Raw genomic sequence first — 23,650 nt, 5'->3', positions numbered from 1 at the left:
TCACAACTCTAACTCCAGCTCCAAGTGATCTGATGCCTTTTTCTAGCCTCCACAGACATCAGCACATGCATGCCATATACATATAGATTTATACATGGACATACATAAAAACATCTATTTAAAATTTGAAACTTTGCATCTTTCCTTTTATAGTTTTTCAGGCAAGGTTTCTCTGTTTAGTCAAGGCTGGTTCCAAACTCATGACCCCCCTTTCTCTGCTTCCCAAGTACTGATATTTCAAAAACACCATGTGCCTCTCACTTTGGACTGTAGAATGAAAAACATGATAAACCTGCACTTTCTTCTGTAAAGCTGAAAGCAGGAGTGAAAAGCTCTCCGTAGCCTACAATGGCTTGTCCAGGCAACAGTATTCACTCTGGACCACCTGGTTTATGGCATCAGATCAGTGTTCTGACATCTCTTAGCCCATGTCCTTCATCTGAGGAGTGGAGAAAATAACAAGATCTACTATCCCACAGAGCGAATGGGTTAATGGATGTAAAACAGCTAAATAAATAATAAGGACAAAGTCAGTGCTCAGTAAATAAATGGTGGTTATTATAGGTGTAGTTAAAGATAGACAGCCTCAGACGCAAACCACCTAAATGGGTGGGAATGAGTAAGACAATGTCTATTCTTCAAGTACTCATTCATTCCTTTCAAACCAAGTTTCCTAATAATCTGGAACAGAGTTCTGCATTTGGAGAGCCATCCAGGAGACACCATTACTGAGTCACTACTGTCTTTGCTAGTAAACAGATCTTTCAAAGTGAAAGTTTCTAGTGTCTCTACAGACCAATGGTCAAAGAAAACAGTATATCAAGTACAATTCTGAAACTGAAGTGAAAGTCATGGACTGGGAATAGAGCCCAGCGGTATAATACTCAAGAGTGTGCAAAGTCCTGGTTCAATTCATAACACACATACACACATAGAACAAACCATATGTAATTCTGAAAAGGAAAAACAAAACAACAACAATGAAAACTACCTTGTAGAAAGAACTGAGGTTATAGGACTTGCTGAATAATAATAGAACTATTATTATTAATATATTATAATTATAATTATTATTATTAATATATTAATAATAGAACTACAGTCCTGCCGATCTATTTATATATGCAAATCAATGCTAAACACTTGATTAAAATTTTGTTTTTCAAAATTATTCCAGAGCTAATGAGGTGGCTCAGCAGTTAAGGATCAAGCCTGACGACCTCTTTTGATCCCAGGTCCCACATGGTGGAAGGAGAGAATTGTCTCAGTGCCTCCTGAAAGCTGTCCTCTGATTTCCACATGTACACACCATTCCGATATTATATGATTCAATACAAATGGTATTAGTTTAAAAAGATTTGGTTGGCTAGGCAGTGCAGGCTCAGGCCTTTAATCCCTGCACGGATCTCTGCAAATTCTTGTCCAACCTAGTTTACATACATAGCAAATTCCAGGACAGTCAGGGCTCTAGAGTGCCTGTCTCAAAAAACAAACAAACAAGAAAACAAAAAGAAACAGTTGTTTGCCAAACTGAAGTTAATTCGTCACTTGGGAGCTTGGTCTACAGAGCGAGTTTCAGTCTAGCCAGAGCAACACAGAAACAAAGGTGAGCTGGGAGGGTAGCGCAGCATGAGTTCAATTTCCAGCACCCCAAGAAAAGGGAAGAAGTGACGAAGGCTGAAGAGAGTAAAGTAAGAAAGAAAAAGGGACAAGTATGCAGGCTCTGAATGCAGGAAAGGAACGAACTGCTCAGTATGGGGCCTAGGCCTGACACTGCCGGACCCCAGATAATCTCAGGCAACAAGGCTCTTCAAGGATGAAAAGGTGTAAATGCAAGCTTTGCAGTTTTCAAATTGGGAACTGACCAATAGCCAACAAATAAACTTTTTAAAAACCTGTTATAATGAAATTCAAGTAAGCCAAATGATCTTTTTAATGGAATTTTTAAAAGGCCAATGCTATGCACTCAAAGGAGAAAATGAGCCAACTCTGAACAAAGTCCCCTAGGTCACTGAGAACTGACTTCCTCAGCTAGAATGACTGCAAACCCAGGCAGCAAGTGCCTTCCTGAGGGCAGGTCAGGAATCACAAAACAAAGGCTCACAATGAGATCATACCAAATCACCAACCAATCAAGGACAGTGCTGATTAAGCTGGTATTTGGTTATTTACCTAAGAAATGGTTCTCACACTTCTGTCTAGAACTCTTTGCACTCCCTCAACCCAAAGTCTTGCCTTTATACTACAGTGCCCATGGCATCAGACAGCTTTTGTTCACATGGCTACAGCTCTTCCTATTGATAGCATTAAAATTAAAACAGGCCTTGGATATAGCTCAATGAAAGAGCACTACCTGCCTAGCATGCAAAATGCCCTGGGTTCGACTACCAGCACAAGAAAACAAAAGTAGAACAGAGGAAATGTTAAACTGTGGATTCATTTAAAGTAAGTTCACTAACTTAACACAATTATAGACGGCATTTCTTATGAAAAGTAATTGTACTTTTTGTTTGTTGTTGTTTTGTTTTTTGAGACAGGGTCTCTCTACATAGCCTTGGCTGGCTTAGACCTCACTATATAGACTACGCTGGCCTCCAATTCACAGAAATTTGCCAGCTTCTACTTCCCAGAGTTCTATGATTAAAGGTGTGTGCACAACCGGGCTGAGTGGTGGTAGTGCACACCTTTAATCCCAGAACCTGGGAGACAGAAGCCTTATTTTCTAAGTTTTTAAGTTTTCTAAGTTTTATTTTATATGTATTTATATGCATGCTAGGTGCCAGAGGTGGCCAAAAAAGGGAATTGGATCATAGGCAACTGGAGTTATGGAGCTGTGAGTACTACATGTGAGTGCTGGGAATCAAACCCACAAACCCAGGTCCTCTGCAAGAGCAACAAGTACTCTAGGCTACCTCTCCAGCACCACTAATTGAATAAGAATTAAAGCTTCAATTTGAATAAACCCTGAAAATATTACATTTTGCAATCAGCCAGACATACGACAGATGTATGATTCCACTTACATGAGGAATTTAGAATTCATAGGAATAAAAGAGGAACGGGAGTTGCCAGGGCTGGAAGAGCTAGAATGGGGAGAAACTATTAGTTAATTAGAGCAGACTCCATTTCAGATGATAAAATAAGTTCTAGAATCATTGACTTATATAACGATGCGAATCTACTTAAACGACACAGGACTAAATCAAAAAATTATCAAGTCGAGTAGCGGTGGGGACATTCCTTTAATCCCAGCACTTGGAAGTCAGAGGCAGAAGGATCTGTTAGTTCAAGGCCAGTCTGGTCTACAAAGCAAGTTCCAAGATATCCAGAGCTACACAGAGAAACTGTGTCTAATCCTCATCCCCAAAGGAGCTGGAGAGATGGCTCAGCAGCTGAAAATACTGCCTGCTCTTCCAGGACCCTGGTTCAATTCCCAGCACCTACATATTGACATACTCTATCTTTACACTCCCACAAGATCAGACACCCTATTTTGGCCTCTAAGGGGACAACACACACATGGTGTATTAACATTTAAGCAGACAAAACACCCATATACATAATGTTTTTTTTTCCAAAACAGAAATGTTTCTCTGTGTAATCTTGGTTATCATGGAAATTGCTTTGTACACCAGGTGATCTAGAACTCACAGAGATCCACCTGCCTCTGCCTTCTGAGTGCTGGGATTAAAGGCGTACACCACCACCCAGTCACATAAATTTTTAGAAAAATTATTAAAATAAATTTTATGAGCCGGGCAGTGATGACACACACTTTTAATCCCAGCACTCAGGAGACAGAGGCAGGTGGATCTCTGTGAGTTCAAGACCAGCCTGGTTCATAGAGGGAGCTCCAGGACAGCCAGAGCTGTACAAAAAAACCCTGTCTTGAAAAACCAAAACAATGAATCAATTAAAAAATAAACTTCATGTAATAATTTTTACCATAGTAAAAGCAATGCTTAAGTACATGGTCATAAAGAAATTTCAGACCATCATAACTGAGAAAAAGTTTCTAAAATACGTGATGAGCATTCTTTAAAGAATCAAGGTTGGGGCTGGTAAGACGCTCAGAGAATAGAGTGCTCGCTGCTCTAGGATGAAGAACACAGTTCCGAAACCCAGAACCCACACAAATGCCACATGGGTGTGGCAGCCCACTGTAGTCTCAGTACATGAGAGACAGAGATTGGCTTCCAGGACACAAAACACAGGCATGGTGGAGCCAGAGAAAGGAGGATCCTTACTGGGAGCCCACGTCCCAGTAAGAGACCTTGTCTCATAGAAGAAGATACAAAGCTACCAAGGAACAACATAAGGTTGACCCCTGGCCTCCACATGCACACACATACCTACATATTGTACACACATGTACCCTATACATGAACACACACATATTATATGTACACATATAGAAAAAGAAGTTTAAATGAAATAAATTATATGTAAACGAAAATTTTTTTTTTAATTTTTTGTTAAGTGTTTTTGGTTTGTCTCCCCGTGCCCCCACACCCAGCCTTCTCCCAAGACAGGGTTTCTCTGTGTAACAGTTCTGCCTGTCCTAGAACTAGCTTTGTAGACCAGACTGGCCTCAAACTCAGAGATTGGTCTGCCTTTGCCTCCCCAGTGCTTGGATTAAAGGTGTGTGCCACCACACTAGGCTGAAATGATTTATTTCTAATAAAAATATATTTTCTAAGCTCCAGTTGAATTTATACCACAGAACGTACACTTGAGGAACTGACGTGCAACCCAACACACAAGCAAGGCTGTGCTACTCAGTGGTAAAGTGTTTCTCTGGCATGTGCAAAGTTCTGGGTCCAATCCCCAGCGCCAAAAAGGCCCCAAACTAAACCCTTTGTAATAGCACGGGGAGGAAAGGGGTGGGAGCTGATTATAACATACAAAAGGCAGGAAGACTAAGTTCTGATACATCATTACACAGAAGGGTGATTAATATTGAATCCTATAAATCAAATGGCTAGGAGGAGTTGAATGTTCCCATCACAAAGAAATGACAAATGTTTGAGATGGACAACCAAAAATATCCTGAGCAGATCATTACACAATATATACGTGCTAAAATACACTATACCCTATAAATATGCATATTATTTTGGAGGCAGGGCCTTGCTATGTAGCCTAGCCTGGACTCCACAGCAATCCTCTGGCCTTAACCTCCCACGTGCTGGGATTACAGGCACGCACTACCACACTCAGTCAACACACACACATTTTTATTCAACACTTTATATTTATCCATTAAAATACATGTTTTAAAAGATTTTTAGCTGGGTGGTGACATTCCATGCCTTTAATCCCAGCACTCAAAAAGCAGAGGCAGTTGAGTATGAATTCAAGGTCAGTTTGGTCTAGAGTTAGCTCTAGGACAACCAAGACTACACAAAGAAACCCTATCTAAAAAACAAAAAACAAACAACAACAAAACACACAAACAAACAAACAAAAAGTTATTTTAAATTCGCCAAACACATCAATGCACACCTTTAGTCCCAGCATTTGGGAAGCAGAGGCAGGTGGATTCCTGAGTTCGAGGGCAGCCTGGTCTATGGAACAAGTTCCAGGACAGCCAGAGCTACACAGAGAAACCTTGTCTCAAAAAATATCTTTTTAATTTATATGTATGCATGTATGCCTGTATTGGGCTATGTGTCCATGAGTGCAGGTGCCAGAGGAAAATAGAGGTGTGGGATCCCCTGGAGCTGGAGTTATATGCAGTTGCGAACTATCCAACATGCATGCTGGGAACTGACCTTGGGTTCTTTGCAAAAGCAGTTCATACTCTTTCTTAACCACTAAGCCATCATCTCTCCAATACCTAAAAGCATACATTTTTAAGAGATGCGGAAATGAAGTGCTTCCTAACATACACAAGGCCTTAGCACCAAGACCCTGTCTCAAAAAGGAATGTGAAGGGATGCAACTCAGTGACAGAGCAGTTACCTTTTATGTATGAGGTCTGAGCTCACATCCCCAGCACAATAACAAAACCCCCACAACTCTAAGTCAAGTATCCCTCACTCACCTAGTCTTTTCCTATGTTGAACCACAAGCCCATACTACCTCTGCAGGTAAAACAGATCATTGTATAAAGTATTTATTTACCCAGTCCATGTTTATACAATTTACTCTTTTTATGGAAACATGTTTTCCAAAACAACTGAAATTTGATTTTTTTTAAAAAAAACTGCCCTTAATATATCTGGCTTAATGACAGATGACTTCTTATATCTAGTTCTGTATTCAGTGTTTCATAGTGTTTTATGAAATGTACAGAGAAATCTGACTTCATATTGACATGCAGATGGAAAACAGAATTCAGCAGCCTTCCAAAGACTGATATTTTCTATGACTAGACTAAAATTCACTGAGTGGGAGCTTTAAAGCCTAGTTATGGGCCAGCGAGACGGCTCAGCAGCTAGAATGCTTGTCACCAGGCCTGACACCTGAGTTCAAGTCTGGAGCCTCTGTTAAGGGGGACAGAGAGAACCAACTCCTATAGTTCTGCTCCACCACATCCACCCCTACAACAAAACACAAACACACACACACACACACACACACACGGACGGACGGACGGACGGACGGGCGGACGCATGGACACCCACCCACCTACCCACAATCACCATGTGGAATCCAATTCTGCACACATCTAAATGAAAAGTCGTATTATCAGCCGGATACGGAAGCACACACCTTTAATCCCCACTCAGGAGGCAGAGGCAGGCAAATCTCTCTTGAGTTTGAGGCCAGCATGGTCTATAGAAGGGCTTCAGGACAATTAGGACTACACAGAAAAACCCTTTTATTTGTGTGTATAAGTGCCCTCGGAAGACAAGGACCCCAGAGCTGGAGTCCCAGGTGGTTGTGAGCTGGCCAGTGTGAGTGCTGGGACCTAACTCAAGGCCTCAGGAAGCGCACCACCAAGTTTTCATAACTGCTGAGCCATCTCTGGAGAACCCCAACCTCAAGTTTCTTTTGTTTTGTTTTAAAAGAAGTAAACCTTTATTCCCATGTTTCTCAAACTGAGCTACCTCAGTTGGGTGTTCTGAAGGGATTTACCAGAAACCAAACCCCACACCCTCATCTGACTCCTCTGTCTCTTTGGCTTCTGTTTTGGCTGAGGCTGCAGCAGCAGGAGGAACAGCACCATAAAGACAGCTGGATCAGCAAGTGGGAAGGTGTGCTCAGTCTCCACAGACAGAACCAGGTCCTGCGTGTATCCACAAATACAGAGTGGCACTGAGGCAGCAGACAGATAACCAATCTTGTACCCCAAATTTTAATTTGCTTGAAAACTCGACAAGCTCATTTTGTTCATAACCAGTTTGTAAATAAGTTGTTACTTCAAGTTAAAAAAGACTCATGTGGCTGGTTTAGCTCCATCACACATGTGCCTTTCTATTACAATACAGCATATAACAGTAATGCTCTGTGAATACTTATTATTATTATTTACTATTACTAGTTTTTTTTAGACAAGGTGTATGTTTCTTTGAGTTGGACAACCAAAAATATCCTGAGCAGAACATTACATAATGTATACGTGCTAAAATACACTATACCCCATAAATATGTATATTACTTTGGAGGCCTAGGCTAGCCTCCATGGTAATCCTCAACTTAACCTCCCATGTGCTGGGACTGCAGGCATGCACTACAATACCTAGCTAACACCCACACACACACGTGCACTACCACATCTAGCTAACACACACACGTTTCTAGTCAATGTCTTATATTTCCCCACTAAAATTTTTAAAAATTTAAATTGTTTTTAATTATATGTATTTGTGTATGCCTGTATAGGGGTTGTGTATATGAATTCAGGTGCCACTTGAGGCCTGATGTAGGATCCCCGGGAGCTGGAGCTACACGCAGTTGTGAGCATGCTGTCCTGGAACTTGCTATGTAGACTAGGCTGGTCAGGAACTCAAGAGAGATTCACCTGCTTCTGTTTCTTGAGTGCTGGGATTAAAGAAAATGGGATCAAAGGATCAAAGAGTTAATGAAAATCACTTGTCAGCTCTTCATCTAGGCCACTCTCATCTGCAGGTGGCTTTCCTCCTGCTGAAATGAGGACCCTGACTACCGACAGTTTGGTGCTATCACCTTGAGCCCTGCCTTGGCCCCAGTGGTTTTCCTTGCCACTGCATCTATGCCATCAGTGTGAAGGGAGATGAAGCTATACCAGGTAACTTATGAGATTCAAAAAGTCATTCATGTGCTGGGTGTGGTGGTGCATACCTTTATTCCCCAGCACCAGGGTAGTAAAGGCAGGAGAATCTGAGTTCAAGGTCAGTCTGCTCTACTACTGAGCCCTAGGTCACCCAGGTCTACACAAAAAGACCCTGTCTCAAAAAAGAAAACATTAACAAAGTTATTCACCCTTCGAATGTGTAGCACTGCTGGATCTGCTGCTGAGGAACCATACGGGAGAAACTACCTGTGACAACTGGTGGGTGTTGAAGCACGCTGACCACTCTGTACATAGGTGAAAGAAAAATTCTGTAAATACGGAGCTGCACAGAGCTCAGCCATAGGATCTAAGTTCTGTTCCCAGCACCCAGGTCAGGTAAGGTGGCTCACAACCACCCGTGACTTCAGCTCTAAGAGATCCAATGCTTACAGCCTCCAAGGACACCTGCACTCATGTGCTCATACCCATACATATACGTAACTCTGTAAACTCTGTAAATGAGACATTAACCAGGTTTTTGCATATGCAGCTAACTCTTGCCAAATTCCAGTAACATCAGAAGCAACACTGCCCTGAAATCTACTGACTTTTCACCTATTCTAGGCAGGTCAGCTATGTTAAGATTAACATATGTTATATTAACGGAGGGGGCGTCTCCACTCAAAGCAAGGTGGCTACTTATTCTATACCATATCAGGTTTCAAGACACCCCCCCTTTTGGTTTTTCGAGATAGAGTTTCTCTGTATAGCCCTGGCTGACCAGTAACTATATAGACCAGGTAGGCTGGATTCGAACTCAGAGATCCGCCTGCCTCTGCCTCCCAAGTGCTGGAGTTAAAGGCATGTTCCACCACCGTCCGGCCTAATTTAATTTTTTCAGTCAACAATTGATCCTTAGGTATAACAGAAATATAAATTTTCTCCTACTTTAGGAGAAAATTAGAATGAAATGGTAAAATAAATTAGAAATTAAAATGTCTAAATTAGAAATTTTTCCAAATGTCTTTATAAATAAGTTTCACAAATTGTATCTATTTCTTGTTGTTTCCTCAGGTGTCAAGAAAATACAGATTCCAAAACAATAACTTATTAGGCAATAGTGAGGTTCATAAATGATACAAAATATAACCAAACAGGGCTAGAAAGGATGCAATCGAAGTTCCAAGAACAAATTGAGTTCGTTATTAAAAACTTAAAAACTCCATATTTATATCTGAAACTACTACTCTAAAAGTTCTTGAAAACACAAGAATATAGAATTTTACCTCTCATAAACCATCAATGTCGAGTCTTGGAAGATACCATTGAACACTAGTGAGGAGATGAAGAATTCAGGGACGGGGAAATAGCTCAGTGGGTAAGACCACTTGCTATATAAGCCTGAAGACCTGAGTTCAGATCCCCAGCTCCCGTGTAAAAACCAGACATGGCTACCTATGTACCTCTGTACCCTACTATTACAGGGTACAGAGACATATAGACCCCAAGAGTTTGCTGGCCAGTCAACCTAGCCAAAATGGCTTCAACTGAGAGACCCTGTCTCAAGGGAGTAAGGCAGCAAGTAAGAGTAAAACATCCAGTATTCACTGGTCTCGGCCCTTGCTAATGGGCACACTTCTAAATACACACCTGTATATACAAGCCCCACACATTAAAAAAAATTAAAAATATCAATGAGGTGGGAGTGGGGGGTGTGGATAGAGGGAGTGGCCCACACCTTTAATCCCAGCACTCAGGAGGCAGAGGCAGGTGGATCTCTGTAAATTCAAGGCCAGTCTGGTCCACAGAGTAAGTTCCAGGACAGCCAGAGCTATACAGAATTCCCCCCTATACACACACACACACACACACACACACACACACACACACACACACACACACAAAGCTCATGTTACATACAATAAAAATAATTCTGGGGGGCTGGAGAGATGGCTCAGTGGTTAAGAGCATTGCTTGCTCTTCCAAAGGTCCTGAGTTCAATTCCCGGCAACCACATAATGGCTCACAGCCATCTGTAATGAGGTCTGGTGACCTCTTCTGGCCTGCAGGGCAGGCATATACATAGACAGAATATTGTATACATAGTAAGTAAATAAATAAATATTTTTTTAAAAAAGTAATTCTGGCCTAAAGGGATCTAGGTAACACCCAGGACTTCCAAGCCACAATGAAAACCAAACTCAACATTGCAGTATTCAAGATTAACAAAATGAAAATCAAGAACAGGGTCTATCTAAACACAACATTCTTGAATGGTCAAAGGGAAAAGCTCAGAACTGGCTTAGGACTATGTCACCCAGGAAACCAAGATGCAGTCTCTAAAGCTGTCAGGTCCACAGGCCTGGTTTTACTAATGAAAAGGGTTCCAAAAGCATACAATGGAACTTTTTTTCTTTTACATTTTATTTATTTTTCATTACTATTTTCTTTTATGAAATAGTGACTCTTTATGTAGTCCCAAATTGGTCTTAAAATTCCAGTCCTCTGCATGAGTCTCCCAAGTGCTGGGATTACACATGAACACTACCAATGCCTGGCTTTCTTTTCTTTTCTTTCCTTTCCTTTCCTTCCCTTTTCTTTTCTTTTCTTTTCTTTTCTTTTTGAGAGTCAGGTTCTTGCCATGTAGCCCACAATCCCCCTGCCTCAGCCTCTGAAGAGTTGGTATTACAGGTGTGTGTTAGAGCAGCAGATCCAAGGCTGCACATGAGGCTCACTCTGTTAGTGTGTTTTGCATGCTCAAGGCCTTGGGTGCAATCCCCAGTACCAAGAACAGTAAACCAGCAATCCTTTAACTGTACAGAAATCAAAGCAATAGACAGAGGACAGGAGTGGATGGGTCTGGGACTCTATGATTAACAAAATTTCTGTCCTGAGCCAGTGGGATGGCTCAATGGGGAAAGGTATTTGCCAGCACAACTAAGTTTGATCCCCATAAACAGGGTGAAAGGAGAGAACCGACTCCTGAAAAGTTCCCTTCTTACATTCGTAAACACTGTAGCATGTGTGCACACCCACACACTAACTCTACAGCTGGAGAGCTGGACCAGTGGTTAAGAGCACTGACTATTCTTCCAAAGGACTCAGGTTCAATTCTCAGTAGCTCAGAAACATCTGTAACTAGTTCCAAGGGACCCTAAGCCTCTTCTGGCCTCTGAGAACACCAGGCACACATGTAGTTTGGTCATACATGCAGGCAAACCCATAAACATAGAATAAAATTACACACACATATATTCACACACAAACAGTACTCTCCTCCAAGAGAGATGGCACACATTTGTAAACCTATCATAAGTGGCTTAAGCCAGATGATCTTGAGTTAAAGGACATCTTGGGGTACATAGCAAAACCTGTAGCATTAAGCGGGGAAGCCTTTCTTCAGAGAGGTAAACAGGTAAAAAAGAGTGGGATAAGACAAGGATCTGAGATGACGGGAACATGAACGGACAGGATAAAGGGAAGAGTTCAAATACACTAGAAAGAAGGAAGGAAGGAAGGAAGGAAGGAAGGAAGGAAGGAAGGAAGGAAGGAAGGAAGGGAGGGAAAGGAAAGGAATGTGACAAACTGGTAAAGGGATTAAAAAGGAAGAAGAAATATAGAGACAGAAAAAATGCCCAATGATCTCTGAAGTGATGTTGTTCCTTTCCTTCCTGGCCATGGGTACAGTGTAAAAATCCCAGCAACTTGCTATTCTGACAGGTATTCGGGCTCCAGAGACATCAAGAAACTAAGATAAACAAGGAACCAATGTAGACCACAATCTGAGCCTAAGATTCAGAGTCCATGCCAGGCAGTGGTGGTATAGGTCTTTAATTCTTGAAAAATGAAAAAACGAAATAACAAAACGAACAATTAAAAAAATTCAGTCTGCAAAATCACAGGGGCAACTGAGAGACTGCACCCCTTGATGCATTTGAAAGAAGAGGTAGTAAGAAAGAATCTCCCCTTGAAGGCTGCTCTGCTAAGGAAAAAAGAACCCTCAACCGTCCGCCAAGTCCCATGTGGTCTGCAAGAGAAACAGAGCTTTCTCTAGTACCTAAAGAGTCAACACTTGGTGCAGAGAAAGGGGAGTTCTGCATGGAGGTTTAATCCTGGGTTCAGGGGAGAGATGGACATGGGACAGGACACACTACTCCCTCTAACACTGGGATACCAATTCCTATAAAATCTACGGTCTAGGAACTTTAGGTTGGTCTTCCAGTCATTAATATATTAGCCCATGCGGGCTAATATATTCACTATACCACTTATAAGAGAAATATGGAAAGGCAGTTGGTAGTATCGTTTTCCTTTAATCAAAATTGCCTACTATTGAAGTTTAAAGAAAAGCTGGGCGGTGGTGGCACACGCCTTTAATCCCAGCACTCGGGAGACAGAGGCAAGTGGATCTCTGAGTTTGAGGCCAGTCTGGTCTAAAAGAGTGAGTTCCAGGACAGGCTCCAAAGCTACAGAGAAACCCTGTTTTGAAAAACAAAAAGAAAAAGAAAAGAAAAAAAAAAAAGAGGGAGCCAGACAGAGGCAGTACATGCATTCAATTCCAGTACTTAGGAAGCAGAGGCAGGTGGATCTCTATGAGTTCAAGGACAGCCTGGTCAACAGAGTGAGTTGGAGGACAGCCAGGGCTGTTACACAGAAAAACCTTGTCTCAAAAACTAAAAAACACCTAAAAATAAATAAGTAAAAAATAAACAGAAACAAAAAAAAGAGGAAGAAAAAAGAGGGGAGAAGAGAAAGAAAAAGCTGCAGGGCATGGGGTAAATCATACGTGATATCCCAGCACTTAAAAAGTTAACACTGGAGGATCACATGTTCAAGTCAGTGTGAACCTCTCTGTAGAGAGAGACCTCCAATTTTTAAATAAAAGTACCCATTTAGTCCAGGCTGACCTCAAACTCAGCAATCTCTCAGCCTCCCCAGGTATAGGGATTCTTAGCACATGCCACTAAATGTAGGCCTCTTTTTTCTTTTAAAATGGCCTCAAAAGTACATGAAGTGGGGGACTGGAGAGATGGCTCAATGGTTAAGAGCACTGGCTGTTCTTCCAAAGGATCCAGGTCCAATTCCCAGCACCCACATGGCAGCTCACAACTGTCTGTAACTCCAGTTCCAGGGGATCCAATATTTTCACACCAATGCATGTAAAATAAAGTTAAATAAATTATTTTAAAAAAATACATGAAGTGGGACAGGCAAGGTAGTACATGACTTTGATTCAGCGCTAGGGAGGCAGAAGCAGCCCGATCTGAGTTCAAGGCTAGTCTAGCCTACACAGCAAGTCCCAGGCCAGCCAGTGAAACATTTGCTAAAATTAATTAACTAATTAATCGATCTAAGTAAGTACCAGTTGCTCTTTCAGAGGATCTGAATTTAGTTCCTAGCATCCACATCAGGTGGTTGACAATCACTTGTAACTCTAGTTCCAGGAGATTAGGTATCATCTTCTGGCCTGAGAGTGCACGCACACGCACACACCCCACACTCTCTCACACACATTTAAAAAGTACATGACGCTATCTAACAGCACTCTATTTCTTTCAGACAGCTAGCTAATTTTTTGGTCTTTTTTGATTTTGAGACAGGGTTTCTCTTTGTACCCCTGACTGTCTTGGAACTCTGCTGTGTAGACTAGGCTAACCTTGAACTCTCAGAGATCCACCTGCCTCTGCTTCCCAAAAGCTGGAATTAAAGGTGTGTGCCATCATGACAGGATTGACAGCTAATTAACAAAAGAATTGGTAGAAAACACACCTATGGGTCATCGATGGCTGGAAAGACTGGGAAGAACAAGACTTCTTCAACCAATGGCAAAAAAAATCCTAGCACGCGTCCCTTCTGCCACCTAGAGCGGTGAGATTCTCAGCTGATGTATTGTCCCACAAACCTTTCTACTGAAGCCCACCGCTTATAAACATACCTACAAGAAGCCAGGCGGAGGTGGCGCACACCTTTAATCCCAGCACTCGGGAGGCAGAGGCAGCCTGATCTACAAAAGCTAGATCCAGGACAGGCTCCAAAGCTACAGAGAAACCCTGTTTCGAAAAAACAAAACGAAACAAAAAACAAACAAAAACATAGCTACAAGATAGTTGTTGTTTGGTTTTGGTTTTTTGAGACATGATGTGGTCATGTAACCCAGGCTGGCCTTTGACTTACACTCCTATTGCTTCAGCCTCCCCAAGAGCTGCACCATAGAAGCGCACCATCACACCTGTCATTACCCCACTCTACAGTAGAGGCTACCCAGGATTACAGGGAAGTTAGCTGCAAACCTGCTCATAATTACAGCAGAATCATTTATGGAATCGGAAAACATACTAAGATCTTGTCTTAATTCTGTTAGAAGCTCACTTCAATGCTATGCTACACCAAGCAGGCCAAAGGAGCATACTTCCTATGACTAGAGAATCAGTCATTTTGAACTCCTGTGGAGGGCTGGAATGTAGGTCAGAGTGCTTGACTACTATATATACAGAAGGCCCTGAGTTCAATCCCTACTCAAAAAAAAAGGAGAGGGAGAAGAAGGAAGAGAGAGGAGGGGAGGAGAGAAAGTGAACGAGCTCAGTACTACCAAGCAACAAACCACAACTGACCCTCAACATTACATGCAGTGAGAGCAAATGTCAGTGGAGGAGAGGAGGAAAGATGTGGCACAAAGGAAACACATAAAAGGTGGGAGGAGGAGGGGCACTCACCCTGCATCTGGGAGATCAACAATAGAACAACTCTGGACAAACAGTTTTCTCAGGAGAACAAGCAGGTCACCACAGCAGTGACAGAAGCAGCCAGCCCACAGGCCGGAGCTCTCTACAAACAAATTCAATCAAATTACCAAACTTCCACACCTCAGATTTTCTGCTTTTGAGGAGACTGGGAGAGCTGTCCTGCTCCACCTCCCAGCACTGGCAACTGCATCTTAGAACCTGGATTAGTCAACTCCCTGAGAAAAACCCCCCATGACATCCAAATAACTGGTACTTGGAAGAGGAGAGGACTATGGCTAAGTGCCTTTAGGCTGCCAGAGACCAAAAACCAAGCCGTGCCCCTCTTCTCCTCCTCCCAGCCGTCTGGGGGTGGTTCCACAGCTCAGGCTCAAAGGGTCTGAGGTCACTGAGTTTAGTGTCCACATCACAGGAGCCGGGATTCAGGATTCCCAATTCCTTTCCACACTCCAAAGAGAATCCAACCACAGACCCCTAACCCTTCCTTCTGGCCAGTCTGACTTTTTGACAAATGAGTGAGAAGGGGCCAAGAAAAGGTGTACCATAGAGCTTCTAGGGAAAGTACATAAAACAGACCAGCTGCTCTGAGGATCAGCATAGGGTGCAAAAACAGCCCCCTTTCAGAGGAGGAGATCCAATTCCCAGGCTCATCTGGGTACTTGCGGAGGGTGGGGTGGGAGGTTGTTTACAGAGGTGGTCCAAACTCACTCAGCAGCTCAATCAATCTACAGGAGGCAGACCTCTGTGTTGCCAACTTCCCAGAGAGGACTGGAAAATAGGCTGGCTCTGCGCAAAACCAGCTTGACTGGTTCTACAGAGCAGCCCAGTGCCTGCTCCACCTACATCACGCTGAAAAGAAAAGGCCAAAAGGGTGGCTAGGTGCAGTCATTAAATACACCTCTATCCTGTTTCTCCATGCCTACCACAACGCCTGCCCCCAAAAGTCCCCCAAGGCAGCATGAGCATCTATTTCCACCTCTCTCCTACCAAAACCTGTGCCTTACACTGTATTTCACGAGCCTCAATTTAATGATTTCACACACTAAAGGAAACCTTTTCTGCTGTTTTTACCCTGCAGATGAGAAAAGTAGAAGTACAAACCCAAAAACAAGACACCTCTGGAAAGAAGGTTCATGAACTACCAGCATGTCAGACAAACACATGCAGATCAAGGGATTCAGTCCATGTGCACCTCCACCCCAAAAAGAGGAGCTGGGGCACTGAGCAGGCAAACTACAGGGAAGCCTCCTTCTTCTAAGAGATAACTGGAAACTGAGGCCAGATTCTCTTGATATTGTTTCAAAATTGGTGGTTTCATCGCAGTCTAAAAGCAATGACAGGGAGCTGGAAAGACGGCTCAGAGGCTAAAAGCACATACTGTTCTTCTGGAGGACCTGAGTTGACTCTCATCACAACTGCCTATAACCACGCAATGGTGGAACAAGCCTTTAATCACAGCACTCTGAAAGCAGAGGCAGCTGGATCTTTGAGTTCAAGGTTAGCCTATCCTATAGAGTGAGTTCCAGGACAAGCAAGGCTACACAGAGAAATCCTGTCTTAAAAATCAAAAGCAAACAAAACCAAAAAAACTGCCTGCAATTCAGGTCCAAGTATCTGATGCCTACAGACTCCAAAAGAGCCTGCATATAACCCCACTCATGAGACATATACATACACATAATTTAAAAATAATAGAGTCTGGGGCCAGGTTGTGGTGGCACACTCCTTTATCCAGCAGCACTCAGAAGGCAGAGGCAATTGGAGGGCTCTGAGTTCCAGGCCACCAGGCAGAGATATATAGTGAAACCCTGTTTCAGAAAATACAAACATAAAGCAAAAATTGGGGGGGGGGGACACACACAGACGACTGAAGACATGGTTCAGAGATTAAGTACATTTGTTGTTCTTCCAGAGGACCAGATCCATTCCTAGCACCCATATGGTAGCTCACAACCACCTCTAACTCCAGTCCCACAAAGGATCTAATGTCCTCTTCTGACCTCTTCAAGCACCAGGCATGCAGGAGGTGGTACACACACAGACATATATACATATAAAACAAACAAACAAGTCCCCATCGGAAAAATACTGATAATTTTTGTTTTTGTTTGTTTGAGAGATTCTCTCTATGTAGACCTGGATCTTGCTATGCAGACCAGGTTGGTCTTAAACTCACAAAGATCCACCTGCCTCTGCTGGGATTGAAGGTATATGCCACCATGCTTGGTTATAATAATCAACTTTTAATTAAGAAAAGAAGAAGAAATGTATTCAGTGGCTTACCCCAAGAGGCTGTGGTGGGGGCAGTGACACTGTTGGGATAAGCAGGGATAGCCTGCAGCCTCAGTGCCAGCATGGGGAAAGGGTGAGTTCCTCCCCCAGGAGGTTTGCAAAGGCTTATTCTTCCTTGCGCTGAAACAGAAGGGGAAAGCACACAGCTAACATTTCAGTGACTCACAGTCATGTTTGATGAAGGCTGGGAGAAAGCCTAGAGAACCCAAGCTTCAAGTGCAAAAACATACAAATACTGGAATCCCCCATTAAGAGAAGGAAACTCGGTCACCTATCCTGTTTGTCATTTTGCTGAGATTCCAAGGAAGGGCCAGGCTGGAACACCACCCTGAGTTTTTGCTTTGATAGGAAAGCATCAAACCTGGTAGCAGCAACATAGCTAGAAGGGAACAAACCAAAGTCTCCATACACACACACACCGCTCAGAAGAGAGGCTAGGCAGCGGGGCCCACAACTTAATCAAGCAGAGGGAAGCAAGAGAATGTGGGTACAGCAGGAACCCTCATCAGGCAGCCTACAAGAAGGAAGATGACCAGTCCCCTGGCCCTTTCCATCTGTTGAAGTTACTACATCCAACCCATTAATGGGTTTCAAAGTGCTGCTGGGGGAGTCCATTTAGCAAAGACACTATTATAGGGTCAAAGGTGGCGCCCAGCCCCCATCCCACTTGTCAGTAATGTGCAACAAAGTCTGAGGCCTGACTGCAATATAAGCATAAAATATTCATTCAAGTCAACATAATACATATGTAGGAACATCATAGAAGCTCCTGGGGGAAGAGACGTGTCAGCTAGGTGGCTAAGAGCTCCGTGAGAGCCAGTTCTTGAAGGCCTAGGTTAGTACTAGTCAAATGCCCACTGAGAATCATGCTGTTCTGTCCAAAGGGAAACAGTCTAGCCAGAGAAATGCTGACTCCTGAGAGAACTCACCATGAAAACCTCTCAGGCAAACAAGATGATCCATCTCTTTAAACCTCATGGAACTCTGCCTAAGACATGTAAACTTGAGATTCCCAGCCCAAGCTATGGTCACAGTCTGAAAGATGCAGCTATCCCTATGCTAACTTGATTTCAATCTAAAGCAGACCAACTCTGAACCACTTACTTGTACCATATGTTTAGCTACCTCCCCAAATTCACACAACAGAGAAGCATTACTGTAGCTCATTAGAGAGTCACTTTTAAAGTCAAAGGGTATAATGTTACTGTCTCAGAGAGACACCACTCCAACAAGCCTCATACAGAATCCCTAAGGCCCAGCAGCACTCTCACCCAGAAGGCAGAAGCCCTGTCAAGGAGCCCCACCATCAAGAGTCAAAACACAGAATCTCACATCCTCAAAAATGAAGTATTTGGTCCAGTGTTAGCCAAAAAGAAAACTGGAATCTCACAATGTGTATACGGAATGGTTCAAATCTTACCCCAAACCCATCCTTCATATACAGCTCAAAGGAAATTGAACCTTCAGCCTTGTACATGCTGGACAAACGTACCACTACTAAATCACATCTCTAATTGTTTGTATATTGGATTTTGAAAGACAGGGTCTCATTAAGTTGCTAGTCTTGAATTTATCCTGTAACTCAGACAGACCTTGAACTTGTGACTCTCCTGCCTCAGCTCCAGAGTACCTGGGGTTCCATGCCCCCACAACTGGCTGGTAAGAGGCTCTTTTGTTGTTATTTTAAAAATTATTACAATTACATTTATTTAGTGTGCATAAGAGAAAGATCGAGAGAGGGGAGGGAAGAGCGCACATGTGTATAATGACGTCAAAGAACATCATAACAGAGTGAGTTCACTTCTTCCACCAGGGATCCAACTTGGGCAATCAGGCTTGGGACAAGTGCCCTTGCCCACTAAGCATTTCACCAGTCTTCAGCAGTATGTTTTTACAGGATTCTGAAACTCAGATTTACCCTCCTCATCAGTCTTCCAAACTCCTCTTCCTTGACAATATATTCTGCCACCCACTCTCTAGAAGGGTTGGGGTAGCACTGTCATCTGACTGAAGAATACCAAAAGGTTCCTGTTTTCTATCAGGTGCGCTCTGTTTGCAGGCTCTGAAGCCATGTGTCTCTTCCCCCAGGTTAGAGAAAGCTCTAGCCAGGGGCAGGCGAACTCTGGAAGTTGTACCCTTCTCCACACTTGACTATTAAGGCTGCTGCTGGCTGGAATACAGTCATCTTGCTGATTGTTTTCAAGGTTGCCAAGCCTTCAGGCCAGCAGAGCTATTTGGAAAAGCAACTCACAGAAAGCTCAGTTCAGAGTTGAGAAACCCCAAAACTACTAGCCCCAGGCCAGAGTCCTGCAAAAGGAAGCCATCTATGATGAAAATACACATCTAAAATCAGGCGTCACCAAAATCATCAAGACAGAGCCTGGCTTTCTCTTATCTCCTACTTCCACTGTTAGAAGCAGAGTTGACAGCAAACAGGCAATCTCCTGCAACATAAGGTTTATTTTTATGCTTCAACATGCTCTGTGTGTGTTTCAGATGTGATCAAAGTGCTCCTGGAAACAGCTTATCAGCCACAATTTTAAAGAAAGGGGAGAAAAGGCACAAGAAGAGATTGGAAACGTTCGCTAGAGTTTGTTCACCTGTTCTTTGGTAAAGACCAGTTTAAATAATTTAAATCTAAATAAGGTGACAGTGGAGAGGGACCGGCCCAACCAATTCCTTGCTTTTTATTTCCTACCACTGAGGCTATTGCAGCGGTCGATGGTAAGGCAACGGGATCGAGGGGAGGGGACTCAGTTTCGCCTGGCTGCAGGATCTACTCTACAGAGGCTGGATGCTTGAGGAGTCTCCTGTCTTTTTTCTTTTTCTAAAGAATACAAGGTTGGCCTGGGGGTGTTACTCAGTATAGAAAACTTGTCTATCAAGAGCACAGTCCTGATCTAATCCCCAGCAGCACTAAAAACAAACAAAAAAGGCAGTCAGGCACCTGCAATAGGTGTACATTTAGCTTTCCCAAGTTCTCACATGGAGCAGGAAGAATATAAAGTTGACAGTCTGAGTGGAGAACCAAGAACTGGCTCAGTGCAACTAAGTTCATGAAGAATCGAGCCAAAGATGAGCAGGATGACAATGCAGCCTGTGCTCTGAACTAAGTTATCACGGAGCGGCTCCCGTGCCAACTGGTCACTGATTTCCACTCTCCTGAAATCAGTATACATGCACCAAATCCCAACTATAGGATCCAACAGTATACGAAACACATCTGAGCACACCTAACAAGAAAAAGAGCAAGAGGACCAATAATACATTTACATTTAGTAAAGAGCACAAAGAACCACACTGAGTCCACTCTCTCTGCCAGACACAATGCTCCCACAGCCTCTCTGGCTCTCTGGTGAACAGGTAGGCCAACCACTCCCCAAATGCCTAAAGGTGCCAGTCAGTCACTTGGCCTCCACCTCCTTGCTCATAATCAACCATCTGGGAAAGTTCTCCAGTTAGGCAAGGTCTACCTACTAAAGCAAAGGTAAGAGCACAGGGGATGTACAGAGCAGCCTCACAAGAGGCTGGAGAAAGTGTTTCCCAGAAGGAGAGATGGCACTGGCAAGCAAGGGACTGTGCAACATAGACCAACTTTTCATTTCCAAAGACCTCTGCCCCAGGCAGGACCAGTTGCCAAGCCCAGTGATGAAATAAATCAACCATCCCTCCATCTCAAGCCCTGCTTTGCCCCAAAATGAAACAGTCCATTGGTAGTATGGATCCACCATGACAGCAGAATACAATGCTGATGCTTCTTTAGTTCCTAAGTGCCCACGCAACAGACAGCAAGAAGGTAAGAAGGCAGAAAAGTACAGTACAGTGTCAGAGAAGGCTTTTCAAAAAAGGCAGGTCATATTAAGCAAATACAGCAGCAGCTCTATCCAACTGGCTACAAAAAAAGAAAAAGAAAAGAAAAAACCAAACCAAACAAACCAGCAAAAACCAGGAAACAAGAGGTTAACACAGAGGGTGCTGGGGACAAAGGATGCTCCGTTTTCAACACAAGTTTGTGTTTACTAAAATTTACCCAGAAACACATGACCGGCAGGGGACTGTCCAAAAAGCAGGCAGCAAGGGACACAGGAGACAGTGAAACAAAGGAGAGAAGTGGAAAGTGAATGCCTTGGCTCAGAGGTGAGGGGGTGACACAGAAAAGGCAAACAGCACTAACTGCCAGGAGGAAAGGGAAAGCACAGAGCCCAGCGGCTGACCTGTAGCACAAGCAGCTAGCAATAGTCAATAGAGAGGGGATGGACAGAGCTTAAGAGGTGTAAATAAACAGGGAAGAGGCAGGAGACCCGTGTGAACACGAAAGCAGCACTGATTCAGAGGCATATAGTAAGGAAGATGGGGGAAGGTTGAGCAACAGGAAGTAGCAAACAAGGAGGAAGATACTATGACACTGTGAGAAGCGACAGGCACCAGTGCGGAGGGCGATCAGTATCCTCATTTGTGTTGCAGTAGAAGTAGGCAGTAAGGTAAGGACTGATGCAGTCCGCGAAAGACTGAGCAACAGGTTATGTTAATACAGCCAGGCTGAAACACTATCTTTTCCATGATGGAGGGAGAGCCCAGGAATAATCGGGAAGACCATTCAGACAGGAAGCCCGGGAACTTAAATGTCAAAGCCCAGGGGGAAGAAACAGGACCGAGCCAAAGACTTTGAAATGAGCGGTGGCTGGAACCCCAAAGGCAACCTGTGGGAAAACTATGCGCATGACAGCTGTATGGGAAACACGGAAGCGACACATGCCAGTGCCAGGAGCAAGGGAGCTCCTGCCGAAAAGAAGGGAAAGTGATGAGCAAAGAGTAGGCGAACGATTTGGAAAGGTGACGAGGGTGGAGCTGGTGGGTTGCAAGCAACAGGGAGAGCCCAATTTGGAACAGGAAAGGAGGATAGAAAAAGCTGGGGAAGTAAAAGGAGATAGGGACCGAGAACACACTCCGGTGCAAGGACCCCTGAGGGAGGAAACCGAGGACTGAAAGAGCCGGTGCGGGCAGAGTGGGTACATGGCTAGAGAGATGCAGGAAGAGGTGGACAGCAATTCGCCGCAAATCGCGGGGTGTTATTCGAGGAGCAGAAAGGTGGCTGCTTTTAAAGCGTGGGTGGAGGAAGACTAGAAAGGCCCCTGAGAAAAAAGGGAAGAGAAGGGGAAGCTGGGGAAATAGCACGGAAGAACGCAGGCCAGGCGGGCGGTGAGAGACAAGGGGCGTTTTGGCAGAGATACAAGTGTGCAGCTCAGTCAGGACAAGGTGGGGTTCCAGGTCAGGACTCGGAAGAGGGATGTGCGGGACTAGAGCCCGGGGCCAGATGACAGGACAGCCGAGGCTTGCAGAAGGCAGTTAGGAGCACGAGGAGAGCAGAGGGAGGAGGCTCCGCAAGGTGCAAGGGCCCAGCCACAGAATTGTGGGAGCCCTAAGGGCTCCTTACCTGCTCCGTGTCCCTTTCGTTCAGCGTGGGTAGGGGGGTCCGAGCGCTGGACATGGCGCCGGTATCTCAGGGGAGGGAATCGAGAAGCTTGGAGGAAGGGAGGAAAGGGAAGGCTTGGAGCCCGACCGGGCGGGGCTTCTCACAGCAGGCGCACCCGCTGCATGGGCCCCGGCCGGGGGTGCGGGGAGGCCGGGCGATCGCTCACGCCAGCCCGGGGATGCGCCGCTCGGGCTAGGCCTCGCCGGCTCCGAGCGGCTCCGGACCGCACCCCCCCGACCCCCGGCTGGGCTGTGCCGCCTTTCGGCCCGGCCGCGCCGCTCCGCCTACTCTCTGCCGCCGCAGCCGGCCGCCTGCCTCGCTCCTCCCCTGCCCTCAGCCGCACTGCTCCGCGCCCGGCACACAGGCAGCCGCCGCCGGACCTGCTGCTCCCAACATGGCCGCCACCACCGCCAGCCCTCGGCTCTTTCCGCCGGCAAGAGCCGGAAACATCCGAAACAACTAGAAAAGGGAGGGGGACGAGCCTTCTCCTCTCGGCCCAGACTATGGGTGAATTCCGGAAACTACCGAAGAAGGTAATCCCCAGGGACGAGCGCACCTCTTCGATTCCGAAGACCAAGCTTCGGCTCTGTTTACGGAAATCCACGAAGAGACTCTGCACATCCAGAGCCAACCGACAGCCACGCCTACCGGCCTTTCTCCGCCCACTTGGAGTTGACTTTCGGTAGTTTCCGGAAACACCCGAAGAGTCTCCGCGTGTGCTAAACCGGCCACGCCCCCGTTCCGTCGCTCAGCTGAGGGCGGTTATCAGCCATTTCCGGCAACACCCGAGACCTACCGAGGTTAACAGACTATCTCTTCGTTTCTTTCCGTCAGTTTTCGTTTATTTTCAAACATTGAACAGGTGTGAGTCACCTGTACCTGTAACTGTTGTTTGACTTCTTAGAAAAATGCAACTATTAGCTGTTCCTGTGGTTGGTGTATTTG

At 44.6% G+C, this 23,650-nt stretch overlaps 1 protein-coding gene across 6 annotated transcripts in view; it reads right to left on the bottom strand.

Moving 5' to 3' along the window:
- The window catches only part of Mark2 (microtubule affinity regulating kinase 2), a 65,900-nt gene extending 42,557 nt beyond the window's left edge, over positions 1-23,343 (bottom strand). For 2 of the 6 annotated variants that reach the window (XM_085693575.2, XM_085693577.2), the window contains exon 1: positions 22,667-22,906. Coding sequence is in view for 1 of the 6 variants with exons in the window: in XM_048458640.3 (XP_048314597.2) it covers positions 22,667-22,720 (54 nt within the window). In the remaining 5 variants the exon portion in view is untranslated. Of the gene's footprint in view, positions 1-22,666; positions 22,907-23,261 lie in introns of those variants that run through there. The other 4 variants (XM_085693576.2, XM_085693578.2, XM_048458640.3 and 1 more) reach the window with 3 other exon arrangements.
- Between the last annotated feature and the right edge of the window lie 307 nt (positions 23,344-23,650).

The sequence above is a fragment of the Myodes glareolus genome, chromosome 7 (genome assembly GCF_982192425.1).
Source record: "Myodes glareolus chromosome 7, mMyoGla1.1, whole genome shotgun sequence".
Taxonomy (NCBI): Eukaryota; Metazoa; Chordata; class Mammalia; order Rodentia; family Cricetidae; genus Myodes; species Myodes glareolus.
This window is presented reverse-complemented; position numbering and strand designations above follow the sequence as displayed.